An 18,587-nucleotide genomic window follows, 5' to 3' on the forward strand; every position below is an offset into this window, starting at 1 on the left:
TCATTTGAGTCAAAACAAATGGTCTAAAGACAAAAGATAGCTGATTATATTTCCCTAATTTGCCTTAAAACAAATTGTATCGTTTGGCTGGCCCATAGCCAACAACAGTCCAGTGTCTTTGCATGTTTTATACTATGAGCCACTTATTATATTATAACTGCTTACCACATTCCGAATCAAAATTTGCCCAATCAAAGTTTCAAATTTTTCAAGGTATATCATAGTGTAACAAATTTGAAATGATGGGCTGACTAGAAGGTATTAAACATACAAAAAAAGCCATGGAAATGGGAATTAGTGCAAGTAAAAGGGATCTGAAATAAGTGAACTAAATGTGCAAAACACCAAACAATGGCAGTGGTCTTTAATCCATCTATAACCAGAGTATTTGAATGAGTGGATGTTGTTGCAGATTAGCACACAATTTGTGAGGTTTAATTCAGAGGAAAAAAGGTCCAAATGCTTAATCCCATAAACCCAGACTGCAACCCCTGATATACTTGGAAATCAAATTATAATGTGTAGGACCTAGGTTGGACTAAATTGGAGGGAAGATTTGTACATCTTGGGGAAAGTTTTGCCTGACAGGCCACACTCAGGGCAAGGAAATCCTGCTCCCCTTTATTCAATTCTGGCCATTCTCCATTTCCAACGCATGGTGGCGCCAAATGCAGTTCTTTATTTAAGGCTGTACCTTGTGTGTGCATAGTAATACTTAACACACTTTTTTTTAATTTAATTTAATTTAATTTTTTTATGTATGAGATATTACATAATAATGCCGGTTATGGGTATTATTATTTTGTTAACTGATTTAAAAAATTAAAAATAAAACATAAAAAATAGTATGCCTATTATGTCACAGCTTTCTGGCCTTTTGATTCGTCACGCCCAATGTCGGCTGATTACGTCAGGAGACATACATGGGTTCGCTGTTGCTCAGCAACCACAAAGTTCAGTTTATGACCTGGAACTACACTGATAAGAGATAGTTATAGTACACATGTGTCTGCTTTTCTTTTCTTAAAGATTGTTAAAAATCAATCTTATTTAATGTCACTTTTGCATATTAAACCCTACTTACACATTAGTGCATCAGTAACAATAATGTATAAAAACAGCACATTAATGCTTTAATGAAAGAATGATTAATTTTAAGTATGACCTCATGATTTTGTATATCTTATTAATTCATATTTAATATTTAATTTTTATTATTATTATTATTTTTGTTAAATGTTTGTCTTATTGTGCTTGTATTGTAAAATAATAATACGAAATGGTACATTTTAAGGGGTTATTCCTAATAAATAATTTCCATATACATTACATTACATTACAGTCATTTAGCAGACACTTTTATCCAAAGCGACTTACAATAAGTGTATTCAACATAGGTATTCAAGAGAACTACTAGTCACCAGAAGTCATAAGTGCATCTCCTTTCTTAAACAAGCATCTTAAAGCATAAACCAGAGCAAAAGTATAGTGCAGAGGCAAGTTACTACGTTTATAATATAAAAATACAACACGTTACTCTGCATTTAGAGAAGCCTAGTTTTACTTTTGCCTCCCCAAGTAGCCTACGTTTTGCTGTTAATACCTTTAATTGATGGAATTAATGGAGTTTTTATAGTGTGTTATAGCTACAACTTATGTAAAAAGGTTTGAATAGGCGTTCTTCTTTCATAAATGATAGAAAAGACACATGTTATACCCTACATAAGGCTCAATGCTGTCAGGTTGCATAACCAGCTCTGCTCCCAGTAGACCACATGACACTAAAAACCTCTGCAATACAAATACACAGTGCAATACAATAGTTATAATAGCTTCTGTCTGTGTGTGTGTGTGTGTGTGTATATATATATATATATATATATATATATATATATATATATATATATATATATATATATATACACACACGTGGACAAAATTGTTGGAACCCTTCCGTTAAAGAAAGAAAAACCCACAATGGTCACTGAAATAACTTGAAACTGACAAAAGTAATAATAAATAAAAATTTACTGAAAATTAACTAATGAAAATCAGACATTGCTTTTGAATTGTGGTTCAACAGAATCATTTTAAAAAACAAACTAATGAAAATGGCCTGGACAAAAATGATGGTACCCTTAACTTAATATTTTGTTGCACAAGCTTTTGAGGCAATCACTGCAATCAAGCGATTTCTGCAACTCTCAATGAGACTTCTGCACCTGCCAACAGGTATTTTGGCCCACTCCTCGTGAGCAAACTGCTCCAGCTGTCTCAGGTTTGAAGGGTGCCTTCTCCAGAATGCATGTTTCAGCTCCTTCCACAGATGTTCAATAGGATTTAGATCAGGGCTCATAGAAGGCCACTTCAGAATAGTCCAATGTTTTGCTCTTAGCCATTCTTGGGTGTTTTTAGCTGTGTGTTTTGGGTCATTATCCTGTTGGAGGACCCATGACCTGCGACTGAGACCAAGCTTTCTGACACTGGGCAGCACATTTTGCTCCAGAATGCCTTGATAGTCTTGAGATTTCATTGTACCCTGCACAAATTCAAGACACCCTGTGCCAGATGTAGCAAAGCAGCCCCAGAACATAACCGAACCTCCTCCATGTTTCACAGTAGGTACAGTGTTATTTTCTTTGTATGCTTCATTTTTGCATCTGTGAACATAAAGCTGATGTGACTTGCCAAAAAGCTCCAGTTTTGTCTCATCTGTCCAAAGGACATTCTCCCAGAAGCTTTGTGGCTTGTCAATATGCATTTTGTCAAATTCCAGTCTCGCTTTTTTATGATTTGCTTTCAACAGTGGTGTCCTCCTCGGTCGTCTTCCATGAAGTCCACTTTGGCTCAAACAGCGACGGATGGTGCGATCTGACACTGATGGACCTTGACCTTGGAGTTCACCTCTAATCTCTTTGGAAGTTGTTCTGGGCTCTTTGGTTACCATTCGTATTATCCGTCTCTTCATTTTGACATCAATTTTCCTCTTGCGGCCACGTCCAGGGAGGTTGGCTACAGTCCCGTGGACCTTAAACTTCTGAATAATATGTGAAACTGTAGTCACAGGAACATCAAGCTGCTTGGAGATGGTCTTACAGCCTTTACCTTTAACATGCTTGTCTATAATTTTCTTTCTAATCTCCTGAGACAACTCTCTCCTTAGCTTTCTGTGGTCCATGTTCTGTGTGGTACAAACCATGATACCAAACAGCACAGTGACTACTTTTCACCCTTTAAACAGGCAGACTGACTGATTACAAGTTTGAAGACACCTGTGATGCTAATTAGAGGACACACCTTAGTTTAACATGTCCTTATGGTCTAATTATTTTCAATCTTTTCTAGGGGTACCATCATTTTTGTCCAGGCCATTTTCATTAGTTTGTTTTTTAAAATGATTCTGTTGAACCACAATTCAAAAGCAATGTCTGATTTTTATTAGTTAATTTTCAATCTTTTTTTATTTATTATTACTTTAGTCAGTTTCAAGTTATTTCAGTGACCATTGTGGGTTTTTCTTTCTTTAACGGAAGGGTACCAACAATTTTGTCCACGTGTGTGTATATATATATATAGCAATACTTCAGATAAAAGCAATACTTCAGATAAAAGCAAAAGAAGATTCACATACAGTACCAGTCAAAAGTTTGGACACACCTTCTCATTCAATGGTTTTTCTTTCTTTATTTATTTTTTCTACATTGTAGATTAATATTGAAGACATCCAAACTATGAAGGAACACATATGGAATTATGTGGTAAACAAACAAATGCTCAACAAACCAGAATATGTTTTATATTTTAGATTCTTCAAAGTAGTTGAATGAGAAGGTAAATATTTAGTTATTTTTTATCTTGTTTTTTTACTATGTCTCTTGTTTGCACTATCCTCTATGCTGCTGTAATCCTGTAAATGTCCCCGCTGCAGGACTAATAAAGGATTATCTTAATGTAAAGATGTAAAGATATGCTGGCTGGGACACGTGTTGACCAACAACCAGGTCAAATGCTCCCAGTAGACCACATGACACTAAAAACTTCTGCAATACAAATACACTGTGTAACACAATAGTTATAATAGTTTATGTCTGTGTGTATATATATATACACTGAAATATATATGTCTGTGTGTATATATATATACACTGAAATATATATGTCTGTGTATATATATATATATATATATATATATATATATATATATATATATACACACACAGACATATATATTTCAGTTACTGTGGATTCTTTACTGTTTTTTTTTTTTTATTGCTCATTTGCTTATTTATAATACTTATTTTTGATCTTTTTTTTTTACTATGTCTCATGGTAGCCTGTCATCAGTGTGTGAATGATATGTAATATACTACTGATTGTAAGTCGCTTTGGATAAAAGCGTCTGCTAAATGACTGTAATGTAATGTAATGTAATGTTTGCACAATCCTCTATGCTGCTGTACTCCTGTAAATGTCCCCCCTGCAGGACTAATAAAGGTTATCTTAATATAAAGATGTAAAGATATGCTGGCTGGGACACGTGTTGACCAACAACCAGGTCAAATGCTCGAATGTAAACAAGCCCATTTCTTCCACTTGGCTTCCTCTCTGGAATGTTCCACCAGAAGAGGCCGCAGTGTTCAGGGCTTCACAACAAACCTGTCAGGGGGGGAAATAAAAAAACACCTGACCAGCAACCAGGTCGCAGGCCACGCCCACAGAGCGAACCCACATATTTCTCCGTCTCCCATTGGCTACTCCGAAGGTGTGTCACTCCTACTGACGTCACTGGCTGTAAATGAAACAAGACACCCTGCCAGCCATGCGAGTTTATAACTCACCATAAACACTTTGGCGTCATTCATAATTCTCAACACCTCCACGTTTCTAAGAAAAAGAAAAAAAAAAAAAAAAAAAAGGTGTGACAACTGATACTATTCTCTTAAGTCCTCCTATCCAGCAGCTCATGAATATTAAGTAGGTGTAGGAGCAATAAGAGCAGCCTGCTGCAGCAACGCGGTCACATTCAGCATCCACCGGTGCGACATCCACTGCGCTTTTATCAGACTTTTCTTCTTGGTTGGAAGCAGGGATCGAACTGATTTGGACTGAGACGATTCGGGATTTCTGGTAACAAATAAATATATTTTAAAAAATGGCTTTGAGAGGACCTTTATCCCGTCTTCTGAGATCTCAACTGGGCCACGCTTGCCAACAAAGCAGAGCCCAATCCGTGGCTGTGCTGGGAGCTCCTTTCTCAAGAGGACAGGTAAGAAAAGCCTTTATGTCCTGTTGATATTTTACATCATCATTATGATTATTATTATTATTATTATTATTATTATTATTATTATTATTATTATCTTCAGCACTGGATGAACTCCTCTCTGTTTCCTTTTCAGAAACGAGGAGGTGTGGAGCACGGCCCTAAAGTCATCAGAGATGCGGGGCTCATCGAGAGGCTCTCCGGGTTAGGTAGGTGAGGAACAAGGGGTGGGGTATATATATATATATATATATATATATATATATATATATATGTTATGTAATATATATGTTATGTAACAGTGGGTGGGTGTGACCTGCAGCTTCTCTTGTGCAGACAGATTTACTGGATTTAAGCTTTTCTTCCCCTCCTCCTCCTCTCTGCCAATGTGTTACATCACCCGGGAGGCTGTAGATATAAACATCCGACATGTAGTAAAGTGCTCCCTGCTTTGCTTTCGTTTTGTGTAAGAAGTAGTAAATCTCTCTTTCTTTCTTTTTTGCATGAAGTTTCATAGCAGAGGAGCAAGTCATAATGATGTAAATCCCCTTTAACAATGAAGTAATGGCGACTACAAGAGCTCATTCAAGTCCCCGCGTGAATCTATTAGATCCATGGCCTGTGAGAGGGACAAATATAGCATACAGTCAATCCCAACACATGGGAGGACACTTTGTACATTACATTTAGTATTATTATTATGATACAGTCTGCTTTACGCATGGTTTAGTGCTTCTTGTCTCCGGCACATGGTGTGGAGGGCGCAGGGAGAGGAAGAGGACAGGCTGCGGATGTGTTTCCACTCTGTCGTCATTACAGACTTCCCCCTCATTACCACACAAACATTTAGCCCAACATCAACTCATTGATCTTATTATTTCATAACCTTTCGTTTCCCACAGTCATGCAGACAGTCTCACGTGGCAGTAGAGAGAGAGAGGAGGGGGAAAGAGGACACCTCAGTCGGAAAGAATCCGTTATTCATTGAGCTCTGCGGGTCACTGAGGTTACATTGTGATGGGAATGTCACGCCTACCAACACGCACACACACACACACACACAAAAGGAATGAGATTTAAGAGACTGGGGACGAGTCATGGCATGAATACTGTAAAGAAAAAAAAAAAGAAAAGTGACTATAAAGTCAGCCAGCCTAGGATACTAAAAGTCTATTTGTAGTCCACACACACACACAGATATGTCTCTTTTGAAAAGCAAGGACACAATGGAGATTAATATAATACAAAATACAAAATAGGTGTTGTGTACAATAAAGTAATGAGGTCTTTAACTGGTTATTCATATTATGATTTATGGTAATTGTTAACAATACATCTTTTTTTTTATACATCTGATTATCATGATGACAAATGCCAATTATAGGTGAGCCCAAAGTATCGTCTTAACATTCCCTGTTAATAAAGCACCATTAAAGCTTAGTCATCATGCACCTAGTTATTACTACTAGAAGGCGTGATGCTCCTACAACGTAGTATCATTATACTACACGAAAAGGAAAAATACCATGAGCTATGGGGAGGTCACTTTGTACTGGAGGATCCTCAAGTTGACTCCACAGAGGACTCAGAGTAGGCTACCATACGTAAGATAAGGGTACTATAAATACACTCACTATACAGTGTACCAAAGTCTAAGTATACATATATTTACAGTTGACAGGAACACAAGGTCACTTTTAAACTCGCTGCTGACACCTTCCATAAGACATAATAGAAATAGAGAGCGTCAGTAATAATAGCAGCGTTGTGCGGCTCTTCTTACAGTAGATCATGTAGGTGTGTGACAGCAGGACCGGTTTCTGTGTTGCAGCCAAATAAGCAGGCTGTGAGCGTTACAGCATTTGTTTAAGCATGTCTGGTCCCAGTTATCAGCTGGAAACATCAGACGTTGAGCAACAGTGGCAGCCCTCCCTCCCCATCCTCACACAGAATACCTCTACAGCTGGGACAACGTCTTATTTTACATAACTGACATACTTTTATTCTTCTGGCAGATGCCACACAGTAACTTATGCATTGATTTAAAAGGAATGTATATATTTTCCTGCAGTGTAACGGCAGTCAATTAGAATAAAGTAGTCTTCATAAAGATAACAGCACCTAATATATTAAACATGTATTTACAGTCCTGTCCCATGTGTTAAACTTAGTGCAGAATACAGTAAACAGAACACAGATTGAGAATGTGTTTCCAGTGATTAAAATCCCATTAATCATTGATGATGGAAGCAAGTAAAGCAAGTTGAAAGCAACTCTTTTACTATTATTCAATTATTCAGACACTAAGATTTGTGTAAAATGCATTTGTTAAGCATGGTGAAGGACTATGATCATTATTTGTATTATTGGTACTGTAATACATTATATTATCACTCTTGTTGCTTGGCTCCTTGATTTTAAATTGGGGTTTTTTTCTTTCATGATAGGAAATTACTTAAATATCAGTTAGGGATCATTTTAGCCTGCTCTGTAGTATCTAATATACAATACATGTATACATGATGCAACAGTTATAGTATATGGCACATATGTTAATGTAGTGAGGCAACACGTGGAGCCAAATTATAAAAAAAATATTAAGTTACAAGAAATATTTGTAACATTACTGCAGCCTACATTTTAGGGTTTCATATAAAATGTTCGTATTTAAAAAAACAAAAAAGTTTAAAATCAAAGGTTTGAGAAATGTCCTTCGATCTGCTGAAGTTGAAAGCAATGAGTTGGCGAGGAATCATCTCCGTGGTAGTGTGATGTCAACCTGGCAACCCTGAAAAGATATACAGCTGCCGTGTCACTAGACGAGCTCAAAGTAGAAAACCGAACCCCTAACTGATCTAAACGCTTCACTCTCGCTCAGAGTTATGTAAGTATGTTCGTCCAAACTTTTCTCAGTGAAAAAAAATCCAACATATAATTAAAACCAGTACGGTTTAACCACAGAACTGGGAGCAAAGCAGCAATCCTGCATTTACAGTCAACAGAAGCAGCCTGTTGCTGCTGTATGAGACTTTTTGAATTGTCATGCAATAGATGCTCCCTGTTGCACTAAGACAAGGGCTATTCCTGTCCGGTCTAGGAATGGTAATGAACCACATTGGTTCCCCTTAGATCAGCAGAGTAACACTACACTGCCATAAAGGATCACGTTGCCAGATGAGCTCCCCAATATGGTAGATCACATCACTTGTTTACTTCGCAGTCCGAGTCCCAAACCAAGTGGAAATTTTCTCGGTCTTTACTGCTGCGGTCGCTTAGCGCAGGGCGACTGAGCTGCTGAAACCTGAGCCGACGTGGGAAAATGGGACAAGTGGAGAGTGCCCAGTCACTAATGTTCCACTGGCGTTGAATGAATCAGCCTCCTCAGACTGCAAGGTAGACAGACGTGTGTTGAAGTCAAGAGACAGAAGCTACAGATTTAACTGAAACCTGCAGGTTTTTAAAGCACTAATGCTTCTGCAAAACAGAAAACAGGACAGTGTCCTAAAAAATTGACAGATTGTCCAAAACCAATAGATTGCAGGTTCAATGCAACAGCCAGTGTTTCCATCAACAGTCACATGTTCTGGTGGAAAAAACTCTGAAACCTTTCTGTCTGCCTGTAAACTTCACCAAAAGAATGACCCATTATGAACTCATTCAGTGTGCATCTCCGTCTACGAAACTATCTAAATCAAATAGATTGAGCTTTTAACTGTATTTCAATGGTGGTCAAGTGTTTTTTTTTAATTGATGGCCGCTTCTTGTCGTTGTGTTTAGACTACTCCGTCCACGACTTCGGCGACCTCAAATTCCACCACCTTGAGAACGATGAACCCTACATGGATGTCAAGTTCCCTCGCACTGTTGGTGCAGCAAATAAGACGGTGGCCGGCGCAGTGAGCAGAGCTGTCAGAGCCGGACACACCCTTGTCATGCTCGGAGGTGATCACAGGTATGTGATAATAACGAAAGTATCTGCAGAACCTGTATCATGCATAATAGAACTAGTACAGTATTTAGGTGTCCAAAAGATTACTGTATGTCATTTTACCATGTGTGTTTCAGGTTAGACTTCCTTGCAAATATGCTATTGTCCTCTGAATTTAACTGATATAAACACCAGATATTTATAAGACTGTCCTTCTCTTTTCAAAGCCTTGCCATCGGCTCGGTGGCAGGCCATGCCCAGCAGTGTCCTGACCTGTGTCTCATCTGGGTCGATGCTCATGCTGACATAAACACGCCGATGACTTCTCCAACGGGAAACCTTCACGGCCAGCCGGTGGCATTCATGCTCAAAGAGCTGCAAGACAAGGTGAACACTAGTTAGTATAAGCATTAGCAAACATTTGAATGTGAACTGTATCACCAAAAGCCTTTCATTTAATAATAATTAAAAAATATTTAGAAAGAGCTTTTCAAGAAAATAAGACACTTCACATAGGGGATAAAATAGAGAGAAATATTTAAAAATATACTTCACAGAAATAGACAATAACGCAATTACGACAGTCAAGTAAAATTCTTCAAAGCAGACCTGAAAAGGACTATTTTAAGTGCTTTAATTTGACTAGTTTTGATGAATATGCAGCATATCTAACATACAGTGTGATGTAAAACTAGAGACCCGCATCAATTTCTTTGCCATGGGCCAATAAACGCCCCTTAGCTGTGATATAGTCATAACATATCCCGGTCTGTTGGTGAGCCATTGCTGAGGCAGAAATTGCAACGCTGACGCTGACGCAAATTCCTCTTATGCAAACATGGATGGGCAGAGACGTGTAAAGGCAGCCCAACCCTACTACATAGTAGCATGAAAAACCAGGCTGAAAGAGATGCAATAAGTTTTAAAAATGAATTAGATTAATCATGAAAATTCTGAAATCGTTTTTTTTTTTCTTCTGTCCCTACATACATATTTATATATTCAATATTACATTATGTCAATCTGTCCACCACAGATGCCAGATATCCCAGGGTTCTCCTGGATGAAGCCGTTCCTCTCCTCGAGGGACCTGGTGTACATCGGACTGCGTGACGTCGACCCCGGAGAGCAGTAAGTACGCACTATCAACCCTCACCACATGTGGCTGATGTGAACTTAAATCTCCCTGAAAAGCACTGCGGAAATAGTCCTTAACGTTTTTGATTATGTTTAAATTACAGCCACATCCTGAAGGCCCTGGGTATCCAGTACTTCACCATGAGGGACATCGACAGACTCGGCATCCAAAGGGTCATGGAAGTCACTCTTGACCATCTTTTGTCAAGGTAACGGATTATATTCCCATACTGTTAAACATTTGATCGTGATTGTAACGTCTACTTTTCTATATATGTTAAAACCATATTATTGCTCATGTCTGAGTCAAAGTAAACCTTAAGATTCACACTTTAATTGTCTCACCTTGAACAGAAAACAGCGACCGATCCACTTGAGCTTTGACGTCGATGCATTCGACCCGTCTCTGGCTCCGGCAACAGGAACACCAGTGAACGGCGGTTTGACCTACAGGGAGGGGATCTACGTCACAGAGGAAATCCATAACACAGGTACAGATTACTACTAACATGGTCGCAACGTCCTATACAGAGAGCTTCATATAACCGTATATTGTCTTTAAAGCTCTTGTGTCGTCAGGTTTCAGTATCTAACTTGTGAACGTGTTCAGGTCTGCTGTCAGTCATGGACCTGGTGGAGGTCAATCCAATGCTGGGTGCCAGCCGTGAAGCCGTGGAGGCCACCGCCTCTCTAGCGGTGGACGTCATCGTGTCGTCTCTGGGACACACGAGGGAAGGCGCTCACGCATCCATCGACGAGATTCCCTCTGTGAAGGACGACACGGAGCAGCTTCGCCTCTGAGAGCACGGAGCAAAGCTTTGAACTTTTAACAACACCACCCCAGAGCATTCCACAATATTGAATACCAGACTGTAACGACTGAATCTAATAGTAGCTAAAGGTCCTGTTCTCATCTCTTTGCTGTTTAGAGTTATGTTTTAATGAAGAAAACTAACCTGTGTATGAATTTATTAATCTATAAAAAGGGCTTTACAGATTTGAGGTATAAATTTCACATTGACAATGCTCAGTCAAAATAATTGATGGAAATACTGTTAATTTAAACAGCAATGCTAACTTATTGTGCTCCTGTATGTAATAAGTTAAGTGTTAGAGGACACAGCTGCCACATATTTATTATGCGTTTGGTTTAAAAGAGAATGAACCTGCCTCAGAGGTATGATAAGCCAAGTTTGACTTAGTTTGAAGCCCACAGTCTAACGTGGACTCTCACAACTGTTCTGCGGCTGTGTCAGTTACTAAAAACTAGAAATGATGTGTTTGCACTTTGGACCAGCTGTGGTTACTGTAATTTCTTTAGAGTTTACTTTTGTATTTTCACTATGAACCTAGCAGTACATGTATTCGAAAATAGGGTGTATAGATATATACTGACTACATCAGTATTAATTGGTTTGAAAACTGTTAAAATCCAGCTATGAATCGAATGCTGGAAAAAAACTATAGTTTGCATTTAAGTTTGACCTGATCTGATGTTTGGCTTGATGTGGCCACTAAATGACCAATGTCCTTGCAACAAAGAGTTTATACAGTATTTTGGTCTTCCATAAATGTGATGGCATTTTTCGTTCGTGTCAATGTGTCTTATTTCCTCTGTAGTTTGTTTTATTTTACTTTGAAGGGCTATAACTAAGAACAAAGTAAACTGAGGCTGATATTAATGCCATTCGATCAGCAAGTATATGGTCATAAACCAGAGTTAGACAAAATACTTTGACCTGACGGAGGAGTTAGATGAAAAACTGGACTATCGCCAACGTTATTGCAAATTTAGGGCTCGATGGAAAGGGTTGCCTGGTTGCCATTCACAACTATCTTGAACCTTTGGTTTCCATTAGTGGCAATTACTCGTTAACATAAACAAATAGGGGCAGCAAACAGCCAAACATACCTGCGGCACAAAGAACGTGTATCAGACAACGCTGCAGGGGCATTGGTGTGTTTACTTGCATGCGCACAGGCATCACTAAAGTTTGACAAACCCGTCAATATCGCAAAAGAACCACATGAACCTGAACGAAAAACAAAAAGGACATTTTTGAAGTCTTGGGATATAAAGTATTCCTGGCATCTTTAAACTGGATGAATGTTATACTGCAAAGCATTTACAACATTCACATTGGCTTACATGTCACATTATTAAGCTTACTTGACCCTGCATAATATCTTAATTACTCATATTATAAAGGTGATAAGAATTCCCAACCCAACCATATTTTCATTTTTGGCAAACAAAGTTGGCAACCACTATTAAAAGTTAGCGTTGAGCTCTGAACTCTGATCCGATAGTTGTTGAGATATTTCACTAAAAAACACAAATATGAACCTCAGAGTTGTGCTGGCATTAAAGTAAAAGTATCACCTAAGTCAGTAGGATTCATCCTCAGCGAACAATGAATGTCTTTACAAAATTTCATGGCAATCCATTCAATATTTATTGAGATATTTCAGCGTGGACCAAAGAGATCGAACTAACATCACTGCTATTCGTATAATCATTAGCATGTCTGAAAAATGATGCAGGTACATGAAAGAACTAATGGCCAATGTTTCGACTGCTATAAACTGTTATAAGTATTGCTGGCATCATGGTTACATAACTGATTACACTTTTTTATTACATAAAATATAATATAATTGACATGCAGCTAAACAACCATAGTATTTTTACTGTTAGTAACAGTATAAAAGTTGTACTTTATTTGTTATGTTTTTTTAAGGGGACGTGAAAGCAATACTTCAGATAAAAGCAAAAGAAGATTCACATATTTCTTTCCACCACACCCCCACATGATCCACACAAGCACGTCACCAAACATGTTTTCGTACTTGGCAACACTCTAGGAAGGCATGATATCTAAGAAAAACATTGTGGCAGATGTTCAAGATCACGGCACAAAGAATAATCTTATCATCATTATTTGATGATTAATTCCATAGTAACAGGTGCTGTTTACCCAGCACTGACCTGGTCTGGGGCTTCAGCCTGTAACACATTCTGGTGACGTCAGCTACACAGCGGAAGTTTTTCTAACTTTGTTTGACTGCCGTCCCTGGAAATATATCAGATACAATGCAAACCGAGTTGTAAGATTAGCTTTTAATGATGTGGAGAAACAATCAAATAGGGAATACTGAAGCTTTTCTAACAGTGATTTTTGTATTATACAACAATTAGACATCATTATTAACTGTTAAGAACATTGCATTTATTAAGAGCTTCCAACCATTTTTTTTATAATATCTCTGACTGATTTGGCCTCAGGTCTCAGTACTAAGAGTTGTAAAAATTAGCTAAATACAACCATTTAGATACTGGGCATGAGGACAAAACAAAAAAAGATACAATTGTTTTGAGAACTAATAATAAAGTATCCCAATCTAAGAACTCCCAGAACTGCTGAGGTAATGTCTATCAGCAACATTTCAGGACAGTCAACGGAGAATCTTCACATGTGGAAGAAGGTTGATCGTACTTAAGTTCGAATAAGTCCTGACAGAGAATCCATACTGAGGTCTGTAGCAGGCAGCACACAAGTCCACAACATTCTCCTTCAGGGCATCGATGGTACTAACAGTCTGATTAAACAGTGCAAATATCAGGTCACAGTTTGTGTGTGGAGTTTCTGTAGGTTTGGTCCATTCAAATAGGTTCAACAATTAGTGATTCTTGTCAAATGAACTTCACCTGCCCACGGACAGAATCCCCTCTTATTAAAAGGTTCACTTTATGACTTCAGTGTCATTTTTACTCACAGAAACAGTTGGCTGAATACAGCAGAGGAAAATTATTGCTACTGGATAGTCAGTGGAGACAGATGAAGAGAGTCTGGGTTTGCCCTGTAACCAGAGCTTAGAATGTTTTTTAGACGGTTTAGCTTGATCATCGTCGGAAGAACTTCAGATAAATCACAGCTCCCAGAATGGCCAACTCCATTAAAATGATGACAGCCAACAGCAACTTGTTCGTCACCAGCCTAGAAGACAAAGAAAGACGAAAGTCCACAATAAACAGAGGGTCATTGTTCCATAAACAGAAGTCATAAAATTTCAACTTAATGATTAATCGAGTAGTTGATCGACAGAAACGTTTCAAACAAAAATGCCAAACATTTGCTGGATCCAGATTCTCATATTTGAGGATTTCATGATTTTCTTTGTCATTCATGGTCATAAATTGAATACCTTTAGACTAAGACTGTTCGAAGACTAATTTTAAAGCATTTAGGATTATACTCTGACATTTTTATGGATTAAACAATTATTTGGTTAATTGAGAAAATAATGTATGTTATTCCGAAAATGCATTAATCAGCCAATCTGAATTCGTTTTTTTCATGTTTCAGTTTAATCAATGTGCACCATTTTGGCTAGTTCATACAGTATAATATTATACAAGCTAGCTAAAAAGACAGAAAGACTGGACACCCAGTGAAACGCATACAAAAGAACAGAGAATAAATCAAACTCAAGAAACTGATATTTAGTATTTAATCATTTAGTGCATCTATAAAAAAAAAAACAAGATAACTTAAATGTATAACCTTTTTAGGGTAGAACTTACCGCCGTGACATGGCACGAAGAATTTTTCTACTTCGACTGAGGTTCTCTCCAGTATCCGCCAACTTCAAAATAAACAAAAGACAGATTAGATTTAACAAAATCATGGCCTCAAAAAACCACAAAGCAAACATGTAACGTACCCTCAACGGATTAAAACTAATGAAGCATCACAATCTCATCCCGTAAACAGTAGCATAGTAACAATTCTCAGCTCACTCGGTTTCTGGTGCGGTCCAGCTGTTCCCTCTGCTCTCCCAGCTCCTCGATGATATCTGTGCCGATCTGATCCGTCTCCGCGGCGATGCGCTGACTCCGTTCAATACTCTGGGTGGCATTGTTCAGAGAGTCGGTGCCCTGGAGAAGCAAAGCTCTCTGGGACTGCAGGTGTGTCTGCATAGGTGGGCAAAAATGACAAAACAACCAGAGTAAATAACACTTATTGTGACATGAAGCAAGAAGAAAATCCATTTTCAGATACTTTCACCCCCTTAAAGAACCATTTTGTTGAATACATCAGGAGTTATTTGGCAGTAAAATGTCCATGTTAGTGTGCCAACCTTTCTTCAAACTTCTAAAAAAATCAATTTATTGATTTCCTGCACTCACAGAATTTAGTTTTTTACAAAAAGCAGAAACGAGATGTCGCTTTTTGCTTTCACTCTGCAAGACAGAAAACATACATTTTCTACTGATATTTTGGATAGCTGAAATACCTCCTCTTTTTAATTTTCATAACCCTTATAATGAGATGAGACCGTGCTCAAAACAGCATTTATAAAATGTAAAAAAAAAAAAATCGACAGCCACACACTCACACTTTGTTGGTTTTGTGATGAATAGATGCCATGATTACTTCCCTCCACTGTCTGTGAAGACGAACCGAAGCCAGTGGCAGAGGTTTTCATGTCCCTCTGCAGTTTGCCCAGATCCCGCCGGTGCATGCGCAGCTTGGTGCTCATGGCGTTTCTGTAGGTGGAAGGTGCAGCACGCAGCTCTTCTTCCATTCCTTGTAACTGGACACAGATAAGATAATAGTGTAAATCTAGAGAAAGATCTTTCTCAAGAAGTGAAGACAATAACTGGAACAATGCACAATACACTGAAGGAACAACTACTGGATTAGGTTAACGCTCTTTTTAATTCTTCGGATACAAAAGGCAAAATGGACCAGTAACTTAACAGTTCTAATACCAGTGGAAATGGTTCTGGCCCCAAGGGAGAAGAAGTAAATAGCCTAATTCAAATTTATATTTAGTCTATGTACCCACAGTGTTGTATGACAGGGGAGAATACTGTTGGAACTTTGGTTCTGGATTTGTATTCCAGTCCAGAAAAGCTTAATTGACCTTCGATCATTATTGAAAATAAATGCCGCAATTGGGCTCGAAATATTTTGGGAACCCATTTTTCTATTATATTTACTAGGTTTAAACTGGGATTTGTCAGTCCATAGTATGTTCATCTAATTTTCCAAACCAGTTACAATAGTAGTAACCTCCAACTAATCTTCTATTTCTATTGTGCTGTTTGAAAAATATCTTTTGCTGTTCATATTCCAGCTTGTTAGAATCATTATTGTGCACTTGACACGGAAACCGTAAACTGATACCATTTAAATCTGCACACATGTTGATGCCAAGCTTGATGTTTCTTTTACCAGTGCCTGGGGATTTCTTCTATTCTCAAAGGGGTCATTGTCTCTTTCTGCCTGTTTAATTGTCTGGTTGAACCATTCTACAGTGTTTTGTTCCCCACACATACAAAACATTACTTATTTTTGCAAACCTATTTGTAAAGAGGACTTTCTGCAACCTAAAAGCATGAAAGACAATTCACACATATAGAGCATTCTTCTCAGCCATCTGACTTTTAAGTGTAAAGATTTTAGTTTGTTGTCCCTGTTTTTAGCTACATTTCTATTTATGTCTTCCTGTAAACTGATCCTGTAACTGTGTGATTATTTATCATCATCTTAAACGGTTTAAGTTCTACTTGAGGTTTAAATACAGTACCATTTAAAAGTTTGGACACACCTTCTCATTCAACTACTTTGAAGAATCTAAAATATAAAACATATTCTGGTTTGTTGAGCATTTGTTTGTTTACCACATAATTCCATATGTGTTCCTTCATAGTTTGGATGTCTTCAATATTAATCTACAATGTAGAAAAAAAATAATAAAGAAAGAAAAACCATTGAATGAGAAGGTGTGTCCAAACTTTTGACTGGTACTGTATGTGAATCTTCTTTTGCTTTTATCTGAAGTATTGCTTTCACGTCCCCTTAAAAAAACATAACAAATAAAGTACAACTTTTATACTGTTACTAACAGTAAAAATACTATGGTTGTTTAACTGCATGTCAATTATATTATATTTTATGTAATAAAAAGTGTAATCAGTTAAGTAACCATGATGCCAGCAATACTTATAACAGTTTATAGCAGTCGAAACATTGGCCATTAGTTCTTTCATGTACCTGCATCATTTTTCAGACATGCTAATGATTATAAAATAAAAATAAAGAAAAACCATTGAATGAGAAGGTGTGTCCAAACTTTTGACTGGTACTTTAAGTAACTAAAAGCAGGCCAATGTCCTCCCATGGCTGTGTACTTTGATAATAGTAAAGAATAATGTTGCATAAAGCTTTATATTAAAGTGTGTATTGTGTGTATTGGGGGCGGCTGTGGCGTAGTGGAGAGCAAGGTAGTTCTCCAATCAGAGGGTTGGTGGTTCGATACCCGGCTTCGGCAGTCGATGTGTCCTTGGGCAAGACACTTAACCCCAAGTTGCTCCCGAAGGCTTGCCATCGGTGTGGACTGGATGTTGCATGAATGTTAGTTAGAGTCTGATGGTGGCACCTTGCATGGTAGCCTGTCATCAGTGGGTGAATGAGTGAATGGTAAGTCTGCTAAATGACTGTAATGTAATGTAATGTTAGATAGCACACATCACTTCCACACACACACACACACACACACACACAGCAGCTCTTCTCACCACTTCATCAGCCTCCCCATGTCTCTCATCAAAGGTCCTCACCAGCCTCTTCCTCTCCTCTGTAGAAACAGAACATACACTCTGATACATGTGTAAAGCAGTTAGCTAGCATTAGCTGCCAAAACAACAACATATGTTCACCTCCGTGGCATCTCAGAGCTCTCTCTGGCATCAGCTTGATTTCCTCAAACAGTGATTTATAGATTTCGTGCAATTTCTCGTATTCCTCCGACGACATGTTGAAGCCTTCAGCTGCCCCTTTCTACTGCCTCTACTGTTATTTAGTTGTTGAATAGCACAGTAATGACAGTCACATTAACTTTGCGTTGGTCTGCTGTTTTGCTTTCATGTTAATCAGATTCCCAGGACTTCCGCATGATGGACCTCGTGACCCAGCGCCTAAAACGCCTGATTAAAAAACTAAAACACAACCATGTTTTTGTTTTGTTTTTTAACAACAAATAAGAAGCTTAAAGTTGTTATGCAAATAAAAATATAATATGTGAAAATTATGCTAGATATTGGTACAATTATTTTTTTTAAATCAGCCAGACAGCATTTTTACTCAGGCACTACGCAGACAGCTTTCACTGAGCCTTCTGGGAAATGGAGTTCTAAGACGCTACTACTTGTAAAATACAATTAATTTATATAAATTTTTTTATTATAAT

General features: G+C 37.9%; 2 protein-coding genes across 2 annotated transcripts; one reads left to right on the top strand and one right to left on the bottom strand.

Annotated features, from left to right (window-relative positions):
- Window positions 1–4,980: 4,980 nt before the first annotated feature.
- arg2 (arginase 2) lies at window positions 4,981–11,903 on the top strand. Its single transcript, XM_054613920.1, has 8 exons — window positions 4,981–5,266; window positions 5,400–5,472; window positions 9,041–9,215; window positions 9,419–9,578; window positions 10,228–10,322; window positions 10,433–10,537; window positions 10,683–10,819; window positions 10,939–11,903. Exons 1-8 carry the CDS (start codon window positions 5,153–5,155, stop codon window positions 11,127–11,129), a joined length of 1,050 nt encoding a protein of 349 aa, XP_054469895.1. The 5' UTR covers window positions 4,981–5,152; the 3' UTR covers window positions 11,130–11,903.
- An 857-nt stretch (window positions 11,904–12,760) lies between these two features.
- Window positions 12,761–18,279, bottom strand: vti1b (vesicle transport through interaction with t-SNAREs 1B). Its single transcript, XM_054614162.1, has 6 exons — window positions 18,058–18,279; window positions 17,917–17,975; window positions 15,729–15,926; window positions 15,130–15,303; window positions 14,914–14,975; window positions 12,761–14,326 (listed from the first exon to the last, which is right to left on the bottom strand). The coding sequence occupies exons 1-6, from the start codon at window positions 18,152–18,154 to the stop codon at window positions 14,233–14,235; spliced, it is 684 nt and encodes a 227-aa protein (XP_054470137.1). The 5' UTR covers window positions 18,155–18,279; the 3' UTR covers window positions 12,761–14,232.
- Window positions 18,280–18,587: the final 308 nt, after the last annotated feature.

This window comes from Anoplopoma fimbria, chromosome 15 (assembly GCF_027596085.1).
Source record: "Anoplopoma fimbria isolate UVic2021 breed Golden Eagle Sablefish chromosome 15, Afim_UVic_2022, whole genome shotgun sequence".
NCBI classification, from domain to species: domain Eukaryota; kingdom Metazoa; phylum Chordata; class Actinopteri; order Perciformes; family Anoplopomatidae; genus Anoplopoma; species Anoplopoma fimbria.

Excerpts from the sequence above, each read along its gene's own strand:
- arg2 (XM_054613920.1), top strand. The coding sequence starts at position 5,153 with ATGGCTTTGAGAGGACCTTTATCCCGTCTTCTGAGATCTCAACTGGGC. Across the intron at positions 5,267-5,399 it reads CTCCTTTCTCAAGAGGACAG|AAACGAGGAGGTGTGGAGCA; the intron begins GTAAGAAAAGCC and ends TTTCCTTTTCAG. Across the intron at positions 10,323-10,432 it reads GACGTCGACCCCGGAGAGCA|CCACATCCTGAAGGCCCTGG; the intron begins GTAAGTACGCAC and ends TTTAAATTACAG.
- vti1b (XM_054614162.1), bottom strand. The coding sequence starts at position 18,154 with ATGTCGTCGGAGGAATACGAGAAATTGCACGAAATCTATAAATCACTG. Across the intron at positions 15,304-15,728 it reads CATCACAAAACCAACAAAGT|ACACACCTGCAGTCCCAGAG; the intron begins GTGAGTGTGTGG and ends CCACCTATGCAG. Across the intron at positions 14,327-14,913 it reads CTTCGTGCCATGTCACGGCG|GCTGGTGACGAACAAGTTGC; the intron begins GTAAGTTCTACC and ends TTTGTCTTCTAG.